At 42.8% G+C, this 23,919-nt stretch overlaps 1 protein-coding gene across 3 annotated transcripts in view; it reads left to right on the top strand.

Annotated features, from left to right (window-relative positions):
* The first annotated feature begins 4,120 nt into the window (after positions 1 to 4,120).
* LOC105055935 (polynucleotide 5'-hydroxyl-kinase NOL9) overlaps positions 4,121 to 23,919 on the top strand; it is a 29,772-nt gene continuing 9,973 nt past the window's right edge. Inside the window, exons 1-6 of one of the 3 annotated variants that reach the window (XM_010938149.4) lie at positions 4,121 to 4,769; positions 4,937 to 5,034; positions 5,151 to 5,184; positions 7,648 to 7,817; positions 8,007 to 8,190; positions 19,748 to 19,928. In XM_010938149.4, the coding sequence (XP_010936451.1) occupies positions 4,573 to 4,769; positions 4,937 to 5,034; positions 5,151 to 5,184; positions 7,648 to 7,817; positions 8,007 to 8,190; positions 19,748 to 19,928 (864 nt within the window). In that variant the 5' untranslated portion in view covers positions 4,121 to 4,572. The remainder of the gene's footprint in view (positions 4,770 to 4,936; positions 5,035 to 5,150; positions 5,185 to 7,647; positions 7,818 to 8,006; positions 8,191 to 19,747; positions 19,929 to 23,919) is intronic. The other 2 variants (XM_010938078.4, XM_010938006.4) reach the window with 2 other exon arrangements.

Below are 23,919 nucleotides of genomic sequence, written 5' to 3'. Positions count from 1 at the left end.
GAAGGGTCTAAACAGGCCGGCCCTTATAACTCATCAAAAAAATTAAAATAATTATAAAAATTATAAAAATTAAAAAATTATAATAAATTAAAAAATACTCAAACATAATACTTCATCAAATAAATAAATAAAATCAATCCCTACATTAAATTTTAAAACACCAAAAGTAAACATGAAAAAACTTCAAAATTTTTGTAATAATATCATAATCTCCATTCTCCATAAGAAAAAACACCACAGACTAATTAAACTCCACAAAATCAAACAAACCAAGAAGTAATAAATATTGTTCAAATAACATTGAGTCCAACTATTGAAATTCAGTCCATGTTCTTAAGATTTTTGCCAACATTTCATTAATCAATAATCATTCTCATCTTCGTCAATTATAACATTAGAAACTTGACAATCTTGTTTTGACAAATTTGCATCAACTTTTGTAGTTGAATCATCATCTTCATCTGCAATCTACAGGTAATAAATAATGAGGCATAGAAATGAGAAAAATGATATTTTAGAAATAATTGATTATTTACTGATTACTTTAAGTGGTTAAGTTATTTTAAAATAAATTTTTTTTAAAAAACGGACTGGCTCGCGGGCCAGACGGGACAGTCCTTCACGGGCCGGGCCATAAACGGGTCGGGTTAAAAAATCCTTTTGTTAAACGGACTGCTAAACTACTGGCCCGACCTTACTATTTTAAGGACCTAAACGGACCGGCCTACAGGCCAAGATCCGTTTTGACGGTTCTACCTCCCATGTAGCCTTCAACTTTGTCTTTGGAACGGATGAGCCAAAAACTCCCATCCGTCATTATAGACTGGGAATTCGAGCCTCTAATTACAAAATTCGCCCCTCTATCGGTTCTATTGTTATTGTTAGCACTATCATTAAAGTTAATCTTTATAAAGCTTGGGAGTGAGGTCTCCCAGCTCACAAACATCGTCTTAGCAAGGGATGAGATTGTGGAGTCCCTCGTGTCCTTAGCCGCCGTCAGCTTTTCACTCAGAATAATTTCTGAAGCTTGCATGATCACTTTCTCCGAGATAAATTTAGATGAAAAAGATATATTTTCAAAAATTCTTATATTCCTTGTATGCTAAATATGATAGGCAATACCCACAAAATAGATGCACTTTTTTTTTTTCTGCTTTTTAATTCGTGTCCGTATGATTCCAGATATTGTAGAGAAGCCTCAAGTGGGGATGGTGCCTCAAATAGAGTGGCCTGAGTATTGGATAATCGCCATACCCCAACACCTTAATTTAGACATTAAATAGAGCATGAATCACTCTATAGCACGGAAAGTGATCCCAACCCAACTTCTGAATAACGACATTCAAGGGTGCACCCCCAGCTTGCATACGCAAGCACCATCCTTCGAACCTTCTTAAACAATTTATAAGGCTCCACAGCCTTGACTTAGATGTGCAAGATGTCCTCCAAACCAATCATAAATATCACCATTAATTAGGCGCTGAAATGGGTAAAGTTCTATCCCTCAAACCATCCCAAACGTCTATCTAATGTGAACATCATTCCGACATTTCCTATCAGCACTGAGAAGATATCTGACCTTCGAATTCTTCGTAACTTCTTGATTAATCATGGTTAGCCAAATAGCGAGAGAGGTTAAGAAAATCCAAGCATCATGAATCATATCAATCAAACAGCCATCCTCAATCACCCACTAATTGTTAGATGATATCATTGAGGCATGATAGCACACCTCTTTCCAGGTAGAGAAACTACCGCATAGTGCGATGAGCTTGGCAAGCATGGTCCATGGCTCATATTTAGCTCTCTTATCAAACTGCTCCGCACATTATCAGGTTCAAGTACAATCTTCACCATATGTCTCACCATCAAAACATCCCACATGATGAACAAAGAGTGAATCCCCAAACCACCTTCCTATCTAGATATGCACACTTTTTCCCACACTATAAGATGAATTCTATGGGCTTCCAATATTTATTTTAATCATGCTAGATTTGGCAAAGTTGTAGCGGACATGAGGTAGATCGGCATAAAGGATGGCACAAATTTGATCAACATGATCAAACCCATCATTGAAAGGGACCTTCACCCCCACCTCTAAAGGTAACCAGCTCTCCTAAACATTTTCCCAATGATAACAATGCTAAGATAGTTCCATGAGCCAGTGTGTTTCGAAACTTCCAACTATTTTTATTACATTTTTCAGTTGGTGGTTGATCTTTGGACTAAACTGGACTATAGATTTGAGTAAATTCATCCTCCATCTCATTGCTGTAACAATAATTCTCTACAATACCCTTAAGTATCATTGCATTTGATACAAATACTCAAGTCAAGAGGAGATAATCGACGACAAAATATAGGTGAGAGATTGTTGGACTTGTTGGCATCGTTTGATAAACCACACCAACCAATGATTTCGGGAAGCTTGCTTGTGAGCTATAAAGTACAACACATCGCAAAAAAAAAAAAAAGAAAAAAATGCTGAGAGGGCAACCTTGTCAAAGGTTGATTAAGGATTGCAAAAAATTCATAGGTATGTCATTGATAAAAATAGCGAAGATAGATCTTTACATCCAACCAAGTAACTATCTAATCTAAATATCATAAAAGCCCAATTATGCTATGATACAAGTAAGGTACTGCCAACTCATGCAGTCATAAATTTTGTATATATCAAGCTTAATTTCATAAGGATCCATCTACAGAATACCCTAAGAAAATCATGCATGATTCTTGTGCCACAAGAATATTATCAAAAATATCCCATCATCCAACAAAAAAAAACCCCTAGTCCGAACTAATCAACTTAAGAATAGCAACTTCAACCAATTTATCCATATTTTAGCTATAATTTTATAGAAAATAGTGCAGAGACTGATAAACCTAAAGTGACTAAGTGCAAGAGCTTCCAGCTCCTTAAAAATCAACATAATGAAAGCCTCTTTCCACTCTTTAGACATATTTATAACGCTAAAAAATTGCCAATAGCAATGACCACGTACTGCCGAATAAACATCCAATATTTTTGAAAGAACGGAGGAGGAAAGCTATATGGTCCTAGGAATTTATTACCTAATTGAATTCTCTTATTAACTCATTTTCTTTACACTGATTAGCATGAATAATGAGTTCTTTTTATCATTATTTTCCACTATACTAAAACTGATCATTATGATTTTTCTTAGTTTCTATTCATCAAGTCAGTTGCATATTTCTTTAATACTTCCTCATAATTTAAAACTTTTATTTCATTGATACACTAATCTTATATTAAATTATTGATAAATATAATAATTACTCCATTAATTTTTGATTGTGTTTACTTATTTACAATAATAAAGTCGAAGGGATAAGTGATGACTTTTTTAATTAGCTGGGTTGTAGGGATTGGGTAAGAGGAACATGGAGGGCAGGAGAAGAGAAACTATATATATATATATTTGTGATTATTATTTTACATTAATTAATATAAAATTAATATTTTGGGTGAAATTTGAATTTTTGAATGACCTTTCACATGCCAAGCATGTGTTGAACACTAGTTTTCATAAATTTCAATAAACACATTACGATGATGGATGTGAATATATGTTTAGGTTTCAATAATCTTCTCTACACCGCTCTAAATATGTTGTTTATGGTGCCAAATACATAGGAAAGTTGTTTATTGGGGGCCAAAACGCCAATTTTTATCCCCGATGGTTTAAAAAAAAAAAAAATCACAAGTTGAATAAATATTGGAAAGATATTGAGAGAAAGAAAGCATTTTGTTATTACTTAATGACAATCAAAATATCCTACCATTGTTTAACTGGGCCTCGCTGGTCCAGCCCAGTTCATGCAGGACGAACTCGTTAGTCTTTGCGAGGGTCGAGTTGTATCTTTCACTCGAAAGAATGATTAATCTTCTTTCGATATATCAACCGTTGGATATCTCTCTTCGCACAAATCTCAAAGGATCCCAATCTTGCTTTGCAGATCTCGAAGCGGACATTGAGCGATCCAACGGCAAAGGTGAGAGAAGGAAGGATTATCGTTCGTTCGAACGAAAGACACAACTTCTGTCCAACTTTATGAAGTACCAAATAAACCCCCCAATAAAAACCCACAGGTATGCTCCCATCACCGTCTGATATCAGGGGACCTTCTCCTGCTGATGTTTCCTTTTCTTCTCTTTCGATGCGGCCCCCATGGATTCCCCGGTACAGTGCATCGCCGCCGCCGCCGCCGCCGCCGACGACGAATCCTCTTCCCCGGTGGAGATGGGTCCCCTCGCTCTTCCACCCAATTTTATTACATAAACCTCCCTAGGCGATGTACCTGAAATCGATGCGACAAGAGAGTAGGAGAGAGGAATCGAATCTTCTTCGTCGTCTTTCGCTTCCGCAAACGACCGAACGCCTAGAGAGCGTGATTACCTTCACAAGAAACACGCAATTGTCCTCCTGCAATTAATTCCTTCCACGCCACACACCCCCTCTTCCTTCCCCCAAGCCCCTTTTCACAAAGAAACCCTTTTAAGTAACAAAGCCAAAGCGTGCGGGAGAGAGAGAGAGAGACTGAAGCATGGCTGGAGTGGAGAAGAGAGCTGGCAAGGCTTCTTCGGATCCCGGATGGGTGATTCCTCAGTGGTGGGAGGAGACGGCGGAGGCCATAGCTTATGACTCCTGTACTTGGCCTCCTCCCATCACGTTGGTCTGCGGTCCTGGCAACAGCGGCAAATCCACCTTCTCTCGCCTTCTCCTCAATACCCTCTTGCCAAGGTCTGATCGTTTCTCCCCCCTTTCTTTTGCTCTCGCTCTTCTTGGTTTTGTCTGTATTATCTTTCCCTCTGGAGCGATATAGAGTGTGTGTTTCATTATCTCTTTTGGCTGCCCTGTTCTTGATCCGGGGTTTTCGTAAAAATTTATGTTGAAATGGATGCTTGCAGGTACAAGAGAGTAAGTTATTTGGATACGGATGTGGGCCAGCCGGAATTCACCACTCCTGGTTGCGTCTCCCTTCACATCATCGATAAGCAAACTCCAGGCATGTTCCGATCCATATATTCTCTGTTTTCTTTCTTTATCGCCCTATTTCGTTTAACCTGACGATTAGTGAAGTACGGGACCTAAACTTCTGCTTTGCTTTTCATCTGTTTGCAGATTTGACGATTCTGTATCTGAAGACACCAGAGAGGTAGAGAATCTCTACCTGATTTGCAACTTTTAATTTCTCAATTTTTATGCCCTCGGGTCCATCAATTGTGCTCAGCATTGTAAATTATCAATTATTTGGTAAAATATTTCTTCTTTTTTATCAAATAAATCATGCAACATGTTTGGTAAGCTGGAACTGAGAGGTTATGATGAAGGTATATGAATGACATTTAGATGCCCTTTTTGAACACCAGATGTTGTTGCACTTCTTGCACTAATGACATATTCATCAACTTTAATCCATATCTAGACAATAATCATAGGATATGCCAGGTCCTGAAGATTTTACATTGTAAAGGACCAATACTTATTGCAATATAGGTACGTAATGCTTGTCATGGAGATGTGCGTTTAGATACATTTACATATTATGTATACATGCATGTATGTATGTAAGTGCTTGTTGTGGAGATGCGTTTATATACATTTACATATTGTATATGTTATAATGTTGATGTTGATCTTACTAAACAACATAGTTGCCAGGAAACAGTCCGTCCACTCATATAGGAGCTTCTTGGTAGAAAGGTAGGAAGCAAAATGTAGGAATGTAGGAAGCTAGATAGGGTTCCCAAGTCCCAACAGATGAGCAGTCAGGAGAAGGGAAGAGAGAAGAAAGGGACTCCACTGTGTTGTTTTCCCACTATCTGCATTATGCTCCAGCAAGTGAAACCTATATAATCAAAAGGGGAAAGAGAATTCATTTAAAGATTCTCTTTACTTAGCCCTGCAAAACCACCCCGCCTTTGTAGGCAGATTGTCCCTTTTTTTTGCTTGTAGAAAGATGAGTAACACTTACAAAAAAGACTTTCCCACTTTATAAATCTCCATAATATAATTAATTCTTATTTACGAATTATCCCTAGAGAAACTGGTAACAGAAACCAGCAAAAAGTATGTTTTTCAGGTTCCACATAGATTTTCATGCAATTTTCACATTATTGTTCCAAACATTTTTGCTTGTTCTTTTTCACATTTCCCGTTTCTCAAATTAGTCTTTTGTTTACCATCATTTCCTGTTTCACACTCCTGTCGTGTTCTCAAAATTGGTTTCTCTTTGTGGTAACTATGCTAAAGAAGGCCACAATGAAAACATTATTTAATGTGGAAATTCTTCAATTAACCACTTTACATTGACCAAGATTAAAGCATAGTTTTCTGATAGCAAAAAATTCAGATTTGGCTTTGTATTATTCTTGGATTTTCAAAATTCTTTAAATACAAATTATTCTTCTCATCACTTTATGTGGAAGAATGTTTATTTTAGTTTATGTTTTTATGCAATACCTATTGTTGCCCTAAGTACTCTTAATAATTTTTTCTGTAATAGGTAAAGCAAATTTTTATAACTGTTTTTTACCAAGGTCCACAGTACCAAGACTGATACTTGTGCCGGCAAGCCAATGGTACAATACGGTGCGGTATGCCCTCGTGCCATGTTGCTCCAACATGAACCAACAAGGAAATCGGCAGGACAGGGGATGAGGAAAAAGGAGAGAGAGGAAGAGAGAGGGAGGGAGGGAGCAGGAGAGTGTGGCGAAGAGAAAGAGACAGGCAGAGGGAGGAGGAAAAGCGCTCTCTCCCCCCTCCCTCAGCCCTATTCCGGTGCCCACAGCTTATTGCCGCCCCCTCTCTCTCTCTCTCTCTCTCTCTCTCCATTCCTCTCTTTCTTTCTCCCTCTCCCCCTCCCTCGCCGGATGGTTTTGCCTTCATTGGTTTTACTCTAAATGGACTTAATAGCCCATGTTTCCGTTAAAGGCTTCTGAGATCTTGAATGCAGCAGCAACCCAAGATAGACACGCATGTGATATGTAATTAAGCTATAACTTTTATGTGGTAAAAGATAATAATTAAACAGCTTGAATGAATTCTGAAGATCCAAGTTTTTTTTCATCCCTAGGAAACATATCATTTAATGACTCTGAAGTTTGTGACATGACCTAAATTTGGTGTCATCTAGGACAGTGGGTGATGTTGTTAACTAACACTGAGTTCTAATGTCATTGCGGATGATATTAGGTGGTCTTAGTTTCTATTAACTGTTTAGTGAAATAATGTCTTTTCCTGTCATAAAATTATTCTTTTCATTTTCCTCCTCTTGTCTCCCTTTCTGTTTTGGAGACTGTAAGCATTAAAAATTCAAAATTTAATAGAAGGATGTTAGTGGACCTTAAAGGTGGAGATTTTATGATGCTATATCACTTGGTAGTTATTGAGAAAATGTGTTTGTTGAAAGTAGCGTTATATTGCTGGTAGTTATCTATGGTTGTGGAGCAAAGTATCATAAACCACCAATCGGCCAATGTTCATTGTATCGTATGTATAAAACGGTTCTATTACAATTTTTACTTGCATATGATACCATCATGTTCTAGTACATTAATTATAGAATGTTGTCTTGTGTTTGATCTCTGAGGAACTTACTACAGTCTGTCTCCTTCAGGTGCCTCTTTTTTGGTGATATTTGTGCAAAAAAGGATCCCAAAGTTTATTTAAATTGTATTTTCAGCCTCTATGATCACTTTCTTAGCGAGTGCTATCAATCTACTGAGCTTGATAACCCTGCGAAACCAATGTTGCCTCTTGTTATTAACACATCAGGATGGGTGAAAGGTATATTTTTAGTCCTTGCACTTTTAATTTTGCTTCTGCTGTAGCATTTGGCTTCGTTGGAGCAAAAGAGCGTTAAGTCAACTGCTTGAGATCTGACTGGGGCTTGTTGACCATGGAAGTTCATGGGGTTTTGTTAATTTGATATAAATTCAAATGCAGTAACAATTTGCTTAATTTTCTTTATCTTAGGAATTGGATATGATATGTTGGTGAAGATGCTGCGGTATATGTCACCCTCTCATGTGGTTCAGATACGCATCTCTGCAGAAAGTAAGAATCTGCCGACTGGAACGTTCTGGTTAAATGGAAGCCAGAAGCATTCAGCTAAATTGTTTGAAATTTGTGCAGCTCCCAAGGAATCTTTGAATCGACAGTAAGTTATTTATACATTTTTCTTTTATCATTACTAGCACCAGGCAAGGCAATGCATGCTTGAGAAATATAACATTTATATTTTATTATATATAAATCATTAATAGTGTTGTGGGATCTCTCTCATATGTGTATATTGTCAACATTAAAAAAAAGGATTGGAATCTAATTATTTATTTTTCCTTTCTTATGAGTTAGGGCATTGATTATTATTGTTTATTAAAACAAGTCGGACTTATTTGAATAGGAGCTATGATTGTAAATGGTGTGGAAGGATACTTTTGGAGGAAAAATATCAGATGGACTTGGAATGGAAAATTCCTCGAATTGAAAAATATTGTTATTGCATAGTGTAGAAAAATCTTTGGGTCTTAAATTAATGCTATGCAAGCCCTCTAGTTTTTTTCCCTCCATATGCATCCGAGGGAGGATTCTCTCTTTGTATTTACTTTAAAGTGGCAAAGTCTCCAATGTAAGTATGGCAATGGCCATTCTATCAAGGTTTTGTATCCTGTAAGCACAAGCATCCTGATTTCCCCATGAACATCATGTTCCCATGTCCCGTCCCATCTTGGTGGCCATCCTGGTCAAGCATCCCGGTACTTGCTTAGAATGTCTTTTTTTTTTTTGGTTTTTTTCTTAATTTATTTGTGAAGTTTTACTGTTTTATTTGTTTCATAAATATATTTGAACTTCCAAAGTAATTTATTTATAACAAATTGGCCCTATTTAGTGTACTTCAAGTTGAAGGTGAGAAGATATGCAAATGGAAATATAATTATGTGACTATTGCCTATTAGTGTTTTTGTGTTGATGAAACAATGCCAACTAATATTACTATGCCATATTAGGTCAATGCTGATTATGTTGTATTAAGAGCTCCTGCTGTTAGATTTCATGAGGATAAATGTTTGTGTAAGCTAAGGAGATTTGTTTATCTTGGTCTATTATGCATTGAAACCTTTTGGTGGGATGTTCTAACATTTTCTAGATTACACTATCTTGTTCATATTTCTTAGAATTGTTACTATATTTTTTTCTGGCCTTCTAGGTTATTGGAGATCTGTTCTTTATTACGAAGCAACAATCTTTTATAATTAATAGTGCATGAGCCCTTGACAAGACAAAAATGATGCAGTTTGATGAAAAAGGGCAATTTTTACTGCACAAAGTTTGGTTGCATAGCCAGCCACTTTTTAAACTTTTAGTACTTTAGCATTGAAGCTTACAGTATGATGCTTAGATGCCAAATAAGTGGCAGTGAAGCAAGCAAGATTGTCATATCATATAACAAAATAAGCACAACTAAAATTTATGAAATATATGTATGCAATTGTTTTCTTGCTGTTTAGTTTTCTTACATTATTGCTCGGGTAATTAATATAGTGTTCCATTCTTCTGAGTTTGAAAATATTTCTGTTAGAGAGGATTAGAATGAGCAATAAACATTGTTTTAATTTCATGTTTATTAGGAATAAAAGGTGGACCTGATACATGGAATGCCTTTTTTTAATTTTATATAATTTTATTTTTATGTATATAACATAATATATATTGCATTTTTGTATTTTTATATAATATTATTTTTTAAAGATATGTAATAATTTTTATTTTTTAATTTTTTAATTTTTTAAGTTTTATATAATGTTTTATGGAAAAGTTGACTAACATATTATTTAACAAAATGAGCATAATTAAAATTTATTAAATATACGTACACATTGTTTTCTCGTTGTTTAATTTTCTTAAATTGTTGATTAAGCAATTAACATCGTGATCCATTCTTCTGGGTTTGAAAATATTGCTATTAGAGAGGATTAACATCTTTTTTATATAATATTATTTTTTGTATAATATAGTATGTGTTGGGTATAAATTACCCGCAGCCGAAATCGACAGCAGAACGGCTCCGCCCGGACTCCTACGGGAGCCGGGCTCCTCCATCAACAGCAGAACGGCTCCGTCCGGACTCCTACGGGAGCCGGGCTCCTCCATCAACAGCAGAACGGCTCCGCCCGGACTCCTACGGGAGCCGGGCTCTGCCATCGACAGCAGAATGGCTCCGCCCGGACTCCTACGGGAGCCGGGCTCTGCCATCGACAGCAGGGTGGCTCCGTCCGGATCCCTACTCCACCCGCGACCTCGTCCGAAAGGGGGACTCCTCCCGGACTCCTACAAAGGCCGAACTCCGACTACTGCCGAGCCTTGATCAACAGATCCGTGTCCCTTGGCAGATAACAATAACTGCCATGATCCTGTTTCACTTCATGTAGCGGATTCCACGCGGCTCCACCTCCCCCTGCGACAGGTGCTGCACGATCCCACTACCCTCTGACAGGCTGTGTCAACAGCTATGATGTTGCTCCGCTCCCTGCGGCAGGTGCTGCACGATCCCACTACTCGCTGACAACCAGCAGTAACGGACGCCGCTCCACTACCTACAACAGGCCTTATGTGGCGGGCCATGATGATGGCCACGTGTCTGCTCCTTGATCTTTCGCAATCAATTCCCCTGATCATGGGCGGCCCACTACCAGGCGGTTACAAACGTCGCCATCAGTCCGGTGCCTCCCCCGCCTATAAAAGGGGGACTCAGATACGTTATTCTTTAAGCTCTTTTGCCTTATCTCAAAACTCTGCTAAATTCTCCGTTCGAGCACTCCATTCTTGTTGAGGCAGAGAACTGACTTGAGCGTCGGAGGGTCTTGCCGGAGCAACCCCACCTCCGGTTTAGACTTCCCTTGCAGGTCCCGGCGGCGACCACGGCTTCCTCAGCTCCAGCTTCTCCGGCGCAGGCGGATTTTTGCACCAACAGGATTGGCGCTAGAGGAAGGGCTGTGTCTTCGCAGCACCCTTGTTCTTGAAGGAGCGCTCAACGGACCCGCTTCCGACCATCTTTTCCGGCACCCAATCCTCTTTTTCCCATCCGATGCCCTCCCGCGAGGTTTCCGCACAACTACCTCCGGCTATGATTGATGATAAAGGGTGGCCGGATGACCAGCCTTCGCCGGATTCCGTCAACGTCATCTCGGGAGAATCCCGGCCGGAGGCAACCAGCACATCAGCTGCACCCCTCAAGCGGCAAAAAGTTGAAGAGCCCATAGCCTTCACTGAAGAGGATGCCCAGGGAGTCCAATTCCCTCATAACAACGCGGTCGTAGTTTCCTTGAATATAGCAGATTATGACGTCCGCCGCATTCTCGTCGACAACGGAAGTTCGGCCGACATCTTATTCTACAGTGCCTTTTCGAGAATGGCCGCTCTTGGCGGTCATCTAAGGCCGATGTGCTCCCCCTTGATAGGGTTTACTGGTGATGCCGTTCCAACGGAAGGAACGATAGCTCTAACTGTGACCGCGGGTCAGCATCCAAAGCAGTCCAGAGCCCTGGTGAATTTCCTGGTGGTAAAGGCGTCTTCTGCCTACAATGCAATTCTTGGCCGACCCGGCCTCAATGCCCTCAGAGCCGTTGTTTCAACCTATCATTTGAAGTTGAAGTTCCCCACTGACAAAGGGATTGGAGAAGTTCGGAGAGACCAGGCGCTCGCCAGGCACTGCTACAATATTGCCCTGCAAAGAAGCGATCAAGCGGACCTTTGTCCAGTCGACGGGTTGGATGCGCGCGACGACCTCACTGAAGAGAGGGGCGGCCCGATTGAGGACCTAATACCAATTCCTTTGAATGATGGGAATGCGGAGCATGTGGTGTTGATTGGCTCCAACCTGGAGGAGGAGGTGCGGACGCATCTCGTGGACTTTCTCCGAAGGAATGCGGACGTTTTCGCATGGGTCCCGACGGATATGCCGGGGATTGAGACAGAAGTCATGGAACATCATCTGGCGGTCGACCCTAAACATCGGCCAACAAAAGAAAAAATCCGGAGTCATGCCCCAGAGAGGCAGAAGGCGATAGCCGAGGAAGTGGATAAACTTCTCAATGCCGGATTCATCAAGGAGGTCAATTATCCAGAGTGGATCTCCAATGTTGTCTTGGTCAAGAAAGCAAACGGCAAGTGGAGGATGTGTATCGACTTCAAAAAGCTGAATAAAGCTTGCCCAAAGGACAGCTACCCCCTTTCCAGGATCGACCAACTGGTGGACGCTACCTCGGGCCACGAGCTTCTCACTTTCATGGACGCATTCTCCGGCTATAACCAGATTAGGATGGCATCGGAATATGAAGAAAAGACTGCTTTTATCACTAATCGCGGCCTTTACTGCTACAGGGTTATGCCATTCGGCCTCAAGAACGCGGATGCAACCTATCAACGACTGGTGAACAAAATCTTCAAGGAGCAGATCGGCCGAAATATGGAAGTTTATGTGGACGATATGCTCGTGAAAAGCAGGTCTTCCGGGAATCATGTCACCGACCTCGAAGAAACCTTTGGCGCTCTTCGAAAGTATAGAATGAAGCTGAACCCAACCAAATGCGCCTTTGGGGTAACCTCGGGGAAGTTCCTGGGCTTCATGGTATCAGGGCGCGGGATCGAGGCCAATCCGGAGAAAATCCGCGCCATCCAAGATATGATTGCCCCAAGGTCGATCAAAGAGGTTCAGTGCCTCACAGGAAGAATTGCGGCTCTCAATCGCTTTGTCGCAAGGTCGGCCGAGCGATGTCTGCCCTTCTTTCAAACTCTCAAGCAGCCGAAAAACTTCTGTTGGACCCCTGAATGCCAACAGGCGTTCGAAGAATTGAAAAGCTATCTTGGCTCACCCCCACTGCTGGCAAAGCCCGAGCCCAAAGAGGAATTATTTTTGTACCTGGCAGTCTCTCCCACAGCCCTTGCAGCCGTCCTTGTTAAGGAGGAAATGAAAGTCCAGCGACCGGTCTACTACATCAGTCGCGTGTTGAGGGACGTCGAGACCAGGTATACTAAATTAGAAAAACTGACCTACGCCTTGTTGATTGCAGCTCGGAGACTCCGACCTTACTTTCAAGGGCACACGGTGACGTTACTCACCGACCAACCGATCAAGGCGGTTTTACACCGAGCCGATACCTCCGGAAGAATGGCGAAATGGGCCATCGAGCTTACAGAATTCGACATCAACTACAAGCCTAGACCGGCGATAAAAGCCCAAGTGTTGGCGGATTTCATAGTGGAATGCACCATCCCCGAGGAGGCTGAACCTGAGCAAAACAAAATTGATGACCTGAGTACTCAGCCGAACTCCCCCGACGAAGAAGCCAGTTCGTCCGATAACTGTTGGACCCTCCATGTGGACGGATCGTCCAACATGGCAGGCGCGGGTGCTGGCCTGATCTTGACCAGCCCGGAGGGAGTCGTTGCGGAGTACGCTCTGCGTTTCGAATTCCCCGCAACGAACAATGGAGCGGAGTATGAAGCTCTGATCGCAGGATTGAGGATCGCTAAGGAGCTTGGAATAGGTCAACTCCGGGTACACAGCGACTCCCAGCGGGCAGGTCAGCGGGAGCTTTGAAGCACGGGAGGACAGTATGGCCAAATATCTCGAAAAGGTGAAGGAGTTCATCCCTGCCTTTAACAATTTCGACATCAGGCAAATTCCGAGGTCGGAGAACATTAGAGCCGATCTTCTCTCCAAACTGGCGACATCGGTTCCGGTCGAATTGCCAAAGGGCGTTCTCTTTGAAGTTTTAAAACAACCGAGTACGGAAGAACCGCGACTCGTAATGGAGATCGACCACGAGCCCAGCTGGGTCGACCCGCTAATAACCTATCTTAGAGATGGGATTCTCCCCCAGGATGCGAAAGAAGCCCGGAAACTCCGAAATCAAGCCTCCCGGTACATCCTTTATGAGGGCAAATTATATAAAAGATCGCACTCCCTGCCTCTCTTGAGATGCCTCCGATCCTCCGAAGCTGACTACGCTCTATGGGAAATGCACGAGGGAGCTTGCGGAAGCCATTTAGGCGCCAGGTCTCTATCCCACAAGCTACTCCGCCAAGGGTATTACTGGCCGACCATGCACCAAGATTCAATTGAATATGTCAAAAAGTGTGATCGATGCCAGAGGTACGCCAACGTCCAGAGACAGCCTGCTACTGAGCTTACACCCTTGAGCGCCCCATGGCCTTTTGCGCAATGGGGAATGGATATTCTTTGCCCCTTTCCCATGGCGTCTGGTCAAAGAAAATTCCTCCTTGTAGCGATCGACTACTTCACCAAATGGGTCGAGGCCGAGCCACTAGCCAAAATCACAAAAGCGAAAGTGCAGGATTTCGTCTGGAAATCGATCGTGTGCAGGTTCGGTTTGCCTAGAACCCTCATCACTGATAATGGGCGGCAATTCGCGGGAGCCAGATTTGCTGAATTCTGTGAAGACCTAAACATCTTCCACAAATTCACGTCAGTGGCCCATCCCCAGGCGAACGGCGAAGCCGAGGTAACAAACAGAACCCTTTTGCAGGGGATTAAGACCAGGCTCGAAAGAGCAAAAGGGACTTGGGCGGACGAACTTTATCATGTGCTATGGGCTTATCGGACCACCCAGAGGTTGCCTACAGGAGAGACTCCCTTTGCTCTAGTCTTTGGTACGGAAGCCGTCATCCCGATCGAGCTTAAACTCCCGTCGGCACGAGTCGTGACATTCGACGAACCTCAAAACGCGCAAAGTCTCAGAGCCAACCTCGACCTACTGGAAGAAAGGCGGGAGATTGCTCAGGTTCGAATGGCAGCCTACAGACAGAAAGTTGCCCGATATTACAACGTCCGAGTGAAGAACAAAGCATTCAAAGCAGGGGATCTAGTGCTCCGACGAGCTGCTGTCTCACAACCTCAGGGCCAGGGGAAGCTCGCCCCAAACTGGGAAGGACCTTATGAGGTCAAGGAAGTAGTCCGACCTGGAACTTATTATCTCAGGGAACTCGGGGGAGCTGACCTCTCGCGACCGTGGAGCTCAGAAAACTTACGGATGTACTACCAGTGATTTCGTCCTGACCAAAAAAAAAAAAAAAAATGCATGCCCATTTGTCTTAGGATAATTCAAGCAGACGGTATCAAAAACGAGAGGGCAACCTTATAAAAGTCGAAGGCCCGGTTCTTTTAGACCGGATGGGGGGAGAGGCCTTGCAACGCCCATATATACCCCCACAGCCCTGTTAGGGACAGGAGGAGAACCTCGCCCTAACTTGAGCAAAGTCGAAGGCCCGGTTCTTTTAGACCGGATGGGGGGAGAGGCCTTGCAACGCCCATATGTGCCCCCACAGCCCTGTTAGGGACAGGAGGAGAACCTCGCCCTAACTTGAGCAAAGTCGAAGGCCCGGTTCTTTTAGACCGGATGGGGGGAGAGGCCTTGCAACGCCCATATGTGCCCCCACAGCCCTGTTAGGGACAGGAGGAGAACCTCGCCCTAACTTGAGCAAAGTCGAAGGCCCGGTTCTTTTAGACCGGATGGGGGGAGAGGCCTTGCAACGCCCATATGTGCCCCCACAGCCCTGTTAGGGACAGGAGGAGAACCTCGCCCTAACTTGAGCAAAGTCGAAGGCCCGGTTCTTTTAGACCGGATGGGGGGAGAGGCCTTGCAACGCCCATATGTGCCCCCGCAGCCCTGTCAGGAACAGGAGGAGAACCTCGTCCTGACATGAGCAAAGTGAAAGACCCGGACTCCTACGGGAGCCGGGTCCCTACGCCAAGAAGACTTCACCCGGACTCCTACGGGAGCCGGGTTCCGCCGCAAAAAAAAAAAAAAAAAAGACTTCACCCGGACTCCTACGGGAGTCGGGTTCCGCCGCTAAGACGGCTTCGCCCGGATTCCTACGGGAGCCGGGCTCCACCGCCAACGACAGCTACAGGACAACTCCGTCCGGACTTCTACGGAAGCCGGACTTTACTTATAACTTTAATTGCAGAAAAACTTTGCCCTGGCTCTTACGAGAATCGAGTTACTCCAACTCCCGGAGGGCTTCTCCGTTCGGACTATCAAGGGAGCCGAACTTAGCCCCGACTTCAGCGGAGAAGAATCCGGGCGAACCCGACAAGTGGGTATCCCCGAACGGCACAAAAGCCGAAAAGGAGCTCGGCAAATGACGACCCCACGTGAACTGAAAAAGTCGTCGACGACCTTGGAACAACGTAACACAGACAAAGAGAACGAAAGGAAAACGAAGAAGTCCGGCAGACAACTATTTAACACAAGATGCAAACAAGGTACTGAAATTACTTTTTCATTTAACAGAAATACACATTACAGGACCCGGTGGGTCAGGAAAAAAGAAGATACACGTCATCGCACGTATCGCGGGCACGGTTCGGGCAGGACGAACCGGAGACCGCTCCGAGCTACGAACTCCGTCTCTATCCTTCTCAATCGCATTCTCCAGTGCGTGTAACAGCTCTCGCCCATCTCGCCTCATTCTGTTCCCGAGGTCCCAACCTTGGCAGAAAAGGGGTGGGGTAAATCCCCGGAGGCGGAGGGGGCAACGACGGCCGCCACCCGAGACACTCCGGCAAGGTCAGCATGCGTTACTTCCACCGCCCCCGCAACAAGTTCTACTGCCCCACTGTCAACGTCGACCGCCTCTGGTCTCTCGGCCCCGACGGCGTCAAGGATCCCGTCATGGCTTGTGACGTCTATTCTGCCCTCTTGACCGGTATCACCCCGCCTTGCTGCCCCGAGACTCGCGGGCAGAATAGCTTCCCCGACAGCCCCCGTTATTAAACCCCTGTTGTTGAAGGAATTCTTCCTTGGGCTCCCTTTAGAGCGATGGAGATTCTCACCGGCCGCCATTCTCCTTCTCTCTTTCCTCCAAACCCTAAGAATTCCCTCGAGGACAGCCTCCCAAGTAGATAACATGGTTTAAGGGAAGGAGACAGGGACTGGGGCGAGGGAAGCAGGGCTCTCAGATGAAAGAACAACGCCAGAATGAAGCTACGAAGGGGCCGAGGGGTTTAAATAGCCGATGGATCCTGGCGCAGTTATGGCGGCGGGTATTCCTCGGCCAACTAAGGTGTGCCGCGTGGCGCGCTTATCCCCTTCACCGCCATCGAGGGTTGACCGCTCACGAATTCCCGCAAAGCGACGCTTAGGATCGCGTTTCAGCGGGGGTTCCGAAAAGACTTTTCAAGTCACCTTCACCGAAAAGCGGACTCTGACGTGCGCGCATTTAATAGGGGCGGCAATGCGCAGGATTCGAAGGGACGATTCCGGCTGCGCACATCTCTCTCTGCATACTTCCTTCGCTTGAAATTCAAACTCGGAAGTAGGGGGACTGGTGTTGGGTATAAATTACCCGCAGCCGAAATCGACAGCAGAACGGCTCCGCCCGGACTCCTACGGGAGCCGGGCTCCTCCATCAACAGCAGAACGGCTCCGCCCGGACTCCTACGGGAGCCGGGCTCCTCCATCAACAGCAGAACGGCTCCGTCCGGACTCCTACGGGAGCCGGGCTCCTCCATCAACAGCAGAACGGCTCCGCCCGGACTCCTACGGGAGCCGGGCTCCTCCATCAACAGCAGAACGGCTCCGCCCGGACTCCTACGGGAGCCGGGCTCTGCCATCGACAGCAGGGTGGCTCCGTCCGGATCCCTACTCCACCCGCGACCTCGTCCGAAAGGGAGACTCCTCCCGGACTCCTACAAAGGCCGAACTCCGACTACTGCCGAGCCTTGATCAACAGATCCGTGTCCCTTGGCAGATAACAATAACTGCCATGATCCTGTTCCACTTCCTGTAGCGGATTCCACGCGGCTCCACCTCCCCCTGCGACAGGTGCTGCACGATCCCACTACCCTCTGACAGGCTGTGTCAACAGCTATGATGTTGCTCCGCTCCCTGCGGCAGGTGCTGCACGATCCCACTACTCGCTGACAACCAGCAGTAACGGACGCCGCTCCACTACCTACAACAGGCCTTATGTGGCGGGCCATGATGATGGCCACGTGTCTGCTCCTTGATCTTTCGCAATCAATTCCCCTGATCATGGGCGGCCCACTACCAGGCGGTTACAAACGTCGCCATCAGTCCGGTGCCTCCTCCGCCTATAAAAGGGGGACTCAGATACGTTATTCTTTAAGCTCTTTTGCCTTATCTCAAAACTTTGCTAAATTCTCCGTTCGAGCACTCCATTCTTGTTGAGGCAGAGAACTGACTTGAACGTCGGAGGGTCTTGCCGGAGCAACCCCACCTCCGGTTTAGACTTCCCTTGCAGGTCCCGGCGGCGACCGCGGCTTCCTCAGCTCCAGCTTCTCCGGCGCAGGCGGATTTTTGCACCAACAGTATGTATAGATAATATGATATTTATCCTAAAACATATAATATATATAATAGTATATTCTTTATATTTTTAATTTTTATTTTTATGTGTATTATATTTTAGGAAAAAATAATGCGGTGAGGTTTGGATTCATGTACTTTTGTGCACAAGGTTTTAAACTTCTCCATCTCGCCACTCAACCAATTGCTTGGTTTGTCAAAAAGTAATAACTAAACTTTACCAAAACTTTGAAAGGTAAGTATGACACAAAAAAAAAAAAAAAAGAAACTTGCTCAATTCCTCCCATCTCAAACCTTCTATTCTCTAGCTCTATATTTTCTAATTGCTTCTCTTCCTCCCACCCATCCCTTTCCCTCTTCCTCCCCCTCCCCCTTCTCCATCCAGTTGATTCTTTCCTCCCCTGTGATCGCTTTCTCCATTCTGCAGAGCAATGATTATGACTCAGGAGAGCTTGATAGGATGTGAATTCAGAGTCTTCGGCTTGGGATCTGTGGGGAGGGGTAGTGGAGGAGGTGTGGAAGATTGATAACTACTAGTGTTGCGGAGGCCTATAATTGCCACTGGTGTCATCGCTGACAAGACAAAAGTGGGACGATTGTATCGATGTGTGGCTCAGCTGAGATGAAGGCAAGATGGCCTACGGATGTGGATTTTGGTGTCCTGCATCGTCTCGGGTCCTATTATCTTACCGGAACAGGACAAGATGGCTAGGATGCCCTTTGTCCCACAGGGACTTCAAACCTTGATTTTTAACATGAGCACCAACAAGAGTTTACTTGCATCACTTGATGTTAAAATATTCTTGAAATTTTATTGATCTTTATGTGTTATCATTTGTTATTTGGAACCTTTGTCAGTTCACTATTTGTAGGAATGGAGGGCATCTTATAACACTGACTTTTTATGGTACCATTTCACATGTGGCATCCCCCCCTTAAGTTTGTCTGCTTGATCTCTTTCCAATCTAGATAGTCATATTTTATGTCAATTAAAAATGGTTGCATGTATTATTTAAATAAAAAACAGCAAAACTATGATGGAGTCAACCATGGGAGATAGAGTCTAGTATTTACTACTAATGTTTTAAAGTAGCCAAATATAAAATGGAATATGCCAGTTGTAAAGCTCCAAAAGATGCAAATAACTTTATATAAAGGGTCGTAGTACAGATTGCATGCCATGAGCATAGGATGCAGCATGTTTATTATTGATCAAATTATCATGTGTGTGTGGGTGTGTGTGTGTGTGTGATTGATAAATTTAGATAACTTAAAATTTTCTATGATGGTTGGAGTCTGTGGAATCACCATTTGTAGATTCTCTCAGAAGCCATCATGTGCTAATTAGCTGGATTTTTTCAGGGTCTTGATAAAGAAGGATGCATGCATGATCCGGGATCTTCGATTGATCGCTTACTTTAGGCAGTGCTTGCCAAGAGACTTGGACATCTCAACGTACCAGGAACTTGTTCATAGCTTGGCTTTGATTCCTCCTTGCGAAGTTCTTCTCCCGAGGATTAAAGTTCAGCATCTTCATTGCCAGGTTAGAAGAACATTTCATTGTATCCATTGATGCAGCTTTAGAAATTTTATTATTGTTCTCTACACTGTCTTAGCCAAATTTTTGTATCTCTACTTGTTCAGATTGTCCTCTATATCACTGTGATATTATTAGCTTCTTACTCACCAGTTTTTGGTTGAGCTTTAGCCTAAGCTGAGGGAATTTAATGTTATTCTGCCATCAGTATTTTAATCAAACTTAGCTAATGTTCAAAAAGGGATGATAATTGCATACTAATTATGACTAAAGGTCTATATACTTCTTTGCTTCTAATTAAGTGATTATAATCCTTGATCTGGTTTTAGAGCTTGACATGCAAATTGCCATCTAATTTGTCCTTTATTGCAAATAGGGACAGAAATCCAATATTAACCCCATGCATCTTGTGACATGGCTTCTCGTTTATAATAGCAATACTGAGATTGCTGAATGTTTTTTCCAAGCTAGGTCAATCTGGGCATGCATTAGCCCCTGATTCCTATATACATGATTCCAATCCACTTGATTGTTTGACTCTTCCACTCACTTTACATGACTTTGTCTTCACCAATCCAATTTATGTAGTAAACTGTCAAATGGTATATTTGTCTTCTTAGAGGGCCTCATGGTGGAAACCCTAGTATGTATTTGCCTCCATTCTGTTAGAAGACTTTCGGGTGTAACTAGAAGCCAAAAGCATATGGAACAAGATAATCCTTGACTTGGCTAATTGATGGCCAAACACTAGTTTTTTTTCATTGCCTTTTGGAATAAAACTCTATTTTTCAATTGCAAAGCTATACATTCTGATAGACTATTATGTTGTCCATAAGGTTTTTCAACTCTTGTGATAGCAATGTTGAGTCACCGGTTCACTCTGGGTAGGTAACTAAGCATGCTTCGCTGCACTAGTTCCTTCGATAGGCTTTTTATGACTTCAACCCCTCCATGTGTAGTTGTTAACTCAACAATTGCACAATGTGGTGCAAAAAGGGATTATTGCCTCCAGATTGACCTCCAGCGATCAGCTGAAATGTAGCCGCTGCTTTGGACAAAGCAAACACTAAAGGGGTGCTTCCTCAAGCAAACTTCAGAATGAGGTGATTACATGGTTGCAACTATGGGTTTGGGTTCAGAACCGCTATTTCAAGCGAAAGAGTACAGTGAATATCAAGCAGTCACCTTTCTCGGCCTTCGGAAGAAAAAAGAAAAAGAGCCGAAGCAAAAAGATGCTTTGGTTCATGAGTTCGAATGCTATCTCATGTTAACCACCATAGAGGCCCTACTCTCACTTAGGCCTTTATTCCACCTGCAAACACCTGGGGTAATCATGCTTTTTTCTTTTGTGTGGGCCTCATGAGATTAAAATTCTTATGGAATATTGCTACCCTTCCAACCATGGACTTAACTAGTCCCATACGGATGCTTCTAGCAATTTCTCACGAGGCACAAATAGGCCTAGACTAAAGAAACATAGATTCCAAACCATAATTTTTCATATATAATCAAATAAATAATGATTTCAAAATGGAAAATAAGGAAAAGGTGATGGAACGAGGTCGAGTAAATGAAGAAGAATGGTTAAAAAAATAGCTTTTAATGCATATTTAGCAGGCTTTTAATACTAGATGGCAACAGAAAAGCCACAAGTATTCATCCTTTAAAAAATGACAAAGTTGTGCATGCAAAAAAAAGAGCAGGCATGCCCTGCTTTTGCGAAATTTCAATTAGAAAATCCCAAAACTATGAACAGAGTTGAATGTCAAACCAGATTTATAGCATAGTATATTCCATTGTTCCTCCATGCTGGAAATTAATCACTATCTGAGCCACAAAAGATGCTCTTTGACCAATAGCTATATAAACAAATATCACATTTTGCATCATTGCATATAGGAATGTAAAAGTAAATAGGATAATGCATGACTAGAAGAATTGTGTAAAGTATGTGAATTTATCCAATTGAGGCATTATTTTTTGAGTCCAATAAATTAGATAAGGACACCAGGTCAGATGGATTCCTTGCTGTCTTCTTCCCTACGATTCAGTAATGGATTCCTTAGAGATTCTATCTAGAGATTTTGCTAGATTTGAGATCGGTTGAAGTTGCACTCTTGTTTTGCCTCAATCTAGCCGTGCTTAGAAAATTGTGATATTTTTTAGTAAAAGATAAGCTTTTCCTCTTTTGGTCGAGTGTTGGGAGGGGCTCCCATCCTAGAGTATAACGTTCTATTTTCCACTGAAGGGTTATTTGGATCAAGATAGTCAAAGGCGAAAGGTACTTTTAAGGCGCTTGGGGGGTCTAGCGCCTTGAGGCGAGAGGCGCGAGAAAAGTACTCACCCAAGTAAAGTAAAGCACTAAAATTGAAAAAAAAAAAGCAGAAAATATGATATATAAATAAATAATAACTAGAGATAACTATTATGACATAAATTATCATACAATTAATAATTTAAGCATAAAACTTATATAAAACAATAAAATGCTCAACTAATTCAAGATAAAGTATATGATAACAAGCCATAGGCAACTCTAAATTCATGAATGAAACAGAAAATATAACAAGTTCTAATGTTCATCAACGAGTCTCATAAATAAAATAAAAAACATAAACAGCCCTAAAGTGAAATCATATAAATGAAACAAAAAAGATAAACAGTCCTAAAGTCTAAAGTTCATCAATGGAATCATCAGATTCAATTTCACTTGCATAGTTGTCATCACTTTCATCTTCTCTTTCATTAGATTTATATCCTTCAACATCTTCTTCTGTCTCATCTGAATCAGCCTCTATCTCTTCAAAACTAACTTTTCCATATTAATTGACCACTTTATCCCCTGTTAGTAATATAGCTGAGAAGTTAAATAGATGTCGTTTTAGGTTTTTTACACTTTTCAACCATTAAACAAAATAATTATAGAGTTCACTGAGGTGCCAAAGACAAGCGCCTCGCCTCGCCTTATTGAGAAAGGCCCTAAAAGGTGCCAAAGGCATGCGCCTGAGTGAAAGGGCATCGCCTGAAGCATCAAGGGGCGATGACCCCTTCTGGTGCCTCGCTTGAGAGCTTGAGGCATGCCTTTTGGTGTCTTTAACATCATTGATTTGGATTTTGTAACTACTAAATGAACCTTTAGGTGAAAAGGTAGAGTCATTTGTCTTGAAGCTTCCTATAATATGGTTAAACTATTTTTTAGAATCAACACTACAACCTCTACATCCCATGAAAGGGTGAAACTTGTTTGGTTACATAAATCAGTAAAATACACTCTATATCCTATGGAGAGGTTGGTACCTCTTCAAGTTGGCAAATGGGTGGAAGTACCCTCTACATCCCATTAAAGGTAAAAGCCAAAATTGCCATATTGGTCCTCATCAAGGTTCGCTGTACCGGTACCGGACGGCGTGCCGGTGCCGGACGGCGTGCCGGTGCCGGACCGATATGGTATCGATACCGTACCGTACCGACACACAATATACCTAGGCGTACCGGTTCGGTACCGATACACTATTTTTTTCGATTTTCAAATTTTTTTTGGGATTTTTGAAGTTAATAATTGATAAATACAACCTCAGTATGGTATTATATTGCATATTATTGACATATTTGGGTTCAATTTGGAGTTAGATTGCGGTACAAAGACTCTTGATCCAAAATTTCAAACATATATTTATTTACATTATATTTCAACTGTGTCATCTTAAAACTAAAGAAAAAATATATAAAATATGCATTAAAATGTATCTAAATATTTAAGTACAAAGCGCAATAACTGATATACGAGCCTTAAGATGTACTCTGCATTTAATTTCTTGTCGAGTGTCTGTGACACTCGTAGATGTCTGGATCATCAACATAGTCTGAAGAGATATCAGTCCAATCCTCTAGTCAAGCTGCACCGTACTCTCGAATATTCATCATCCTATAAGGCATCCTCTCTGGATTGTAAGACATCTCAGATCTCTCGCTAAAATTCTGAGAAGTATCCTCGAGA

This window comes from Elaeis guineensis, chromosome 2, assembly GCF_000442705.2.
Source record: "Elaeis guineensis isolate ETL-2024a chromosome 2, EG11, whole genome shotgun sequence".
Taxonomy (NCBI): domain Eukaryota; kingdom Viridiplantae; phylum Streptophyta; class Magnoliopsida; order Arecales; family Arecaceae; genus Elaeis; species Elaeis guineensis.
The sequence above is the reverse complement of the archived record's forward strand: the minus strand, read 5'-3'. Positions and strand labels throughout refer to the sequence as shown.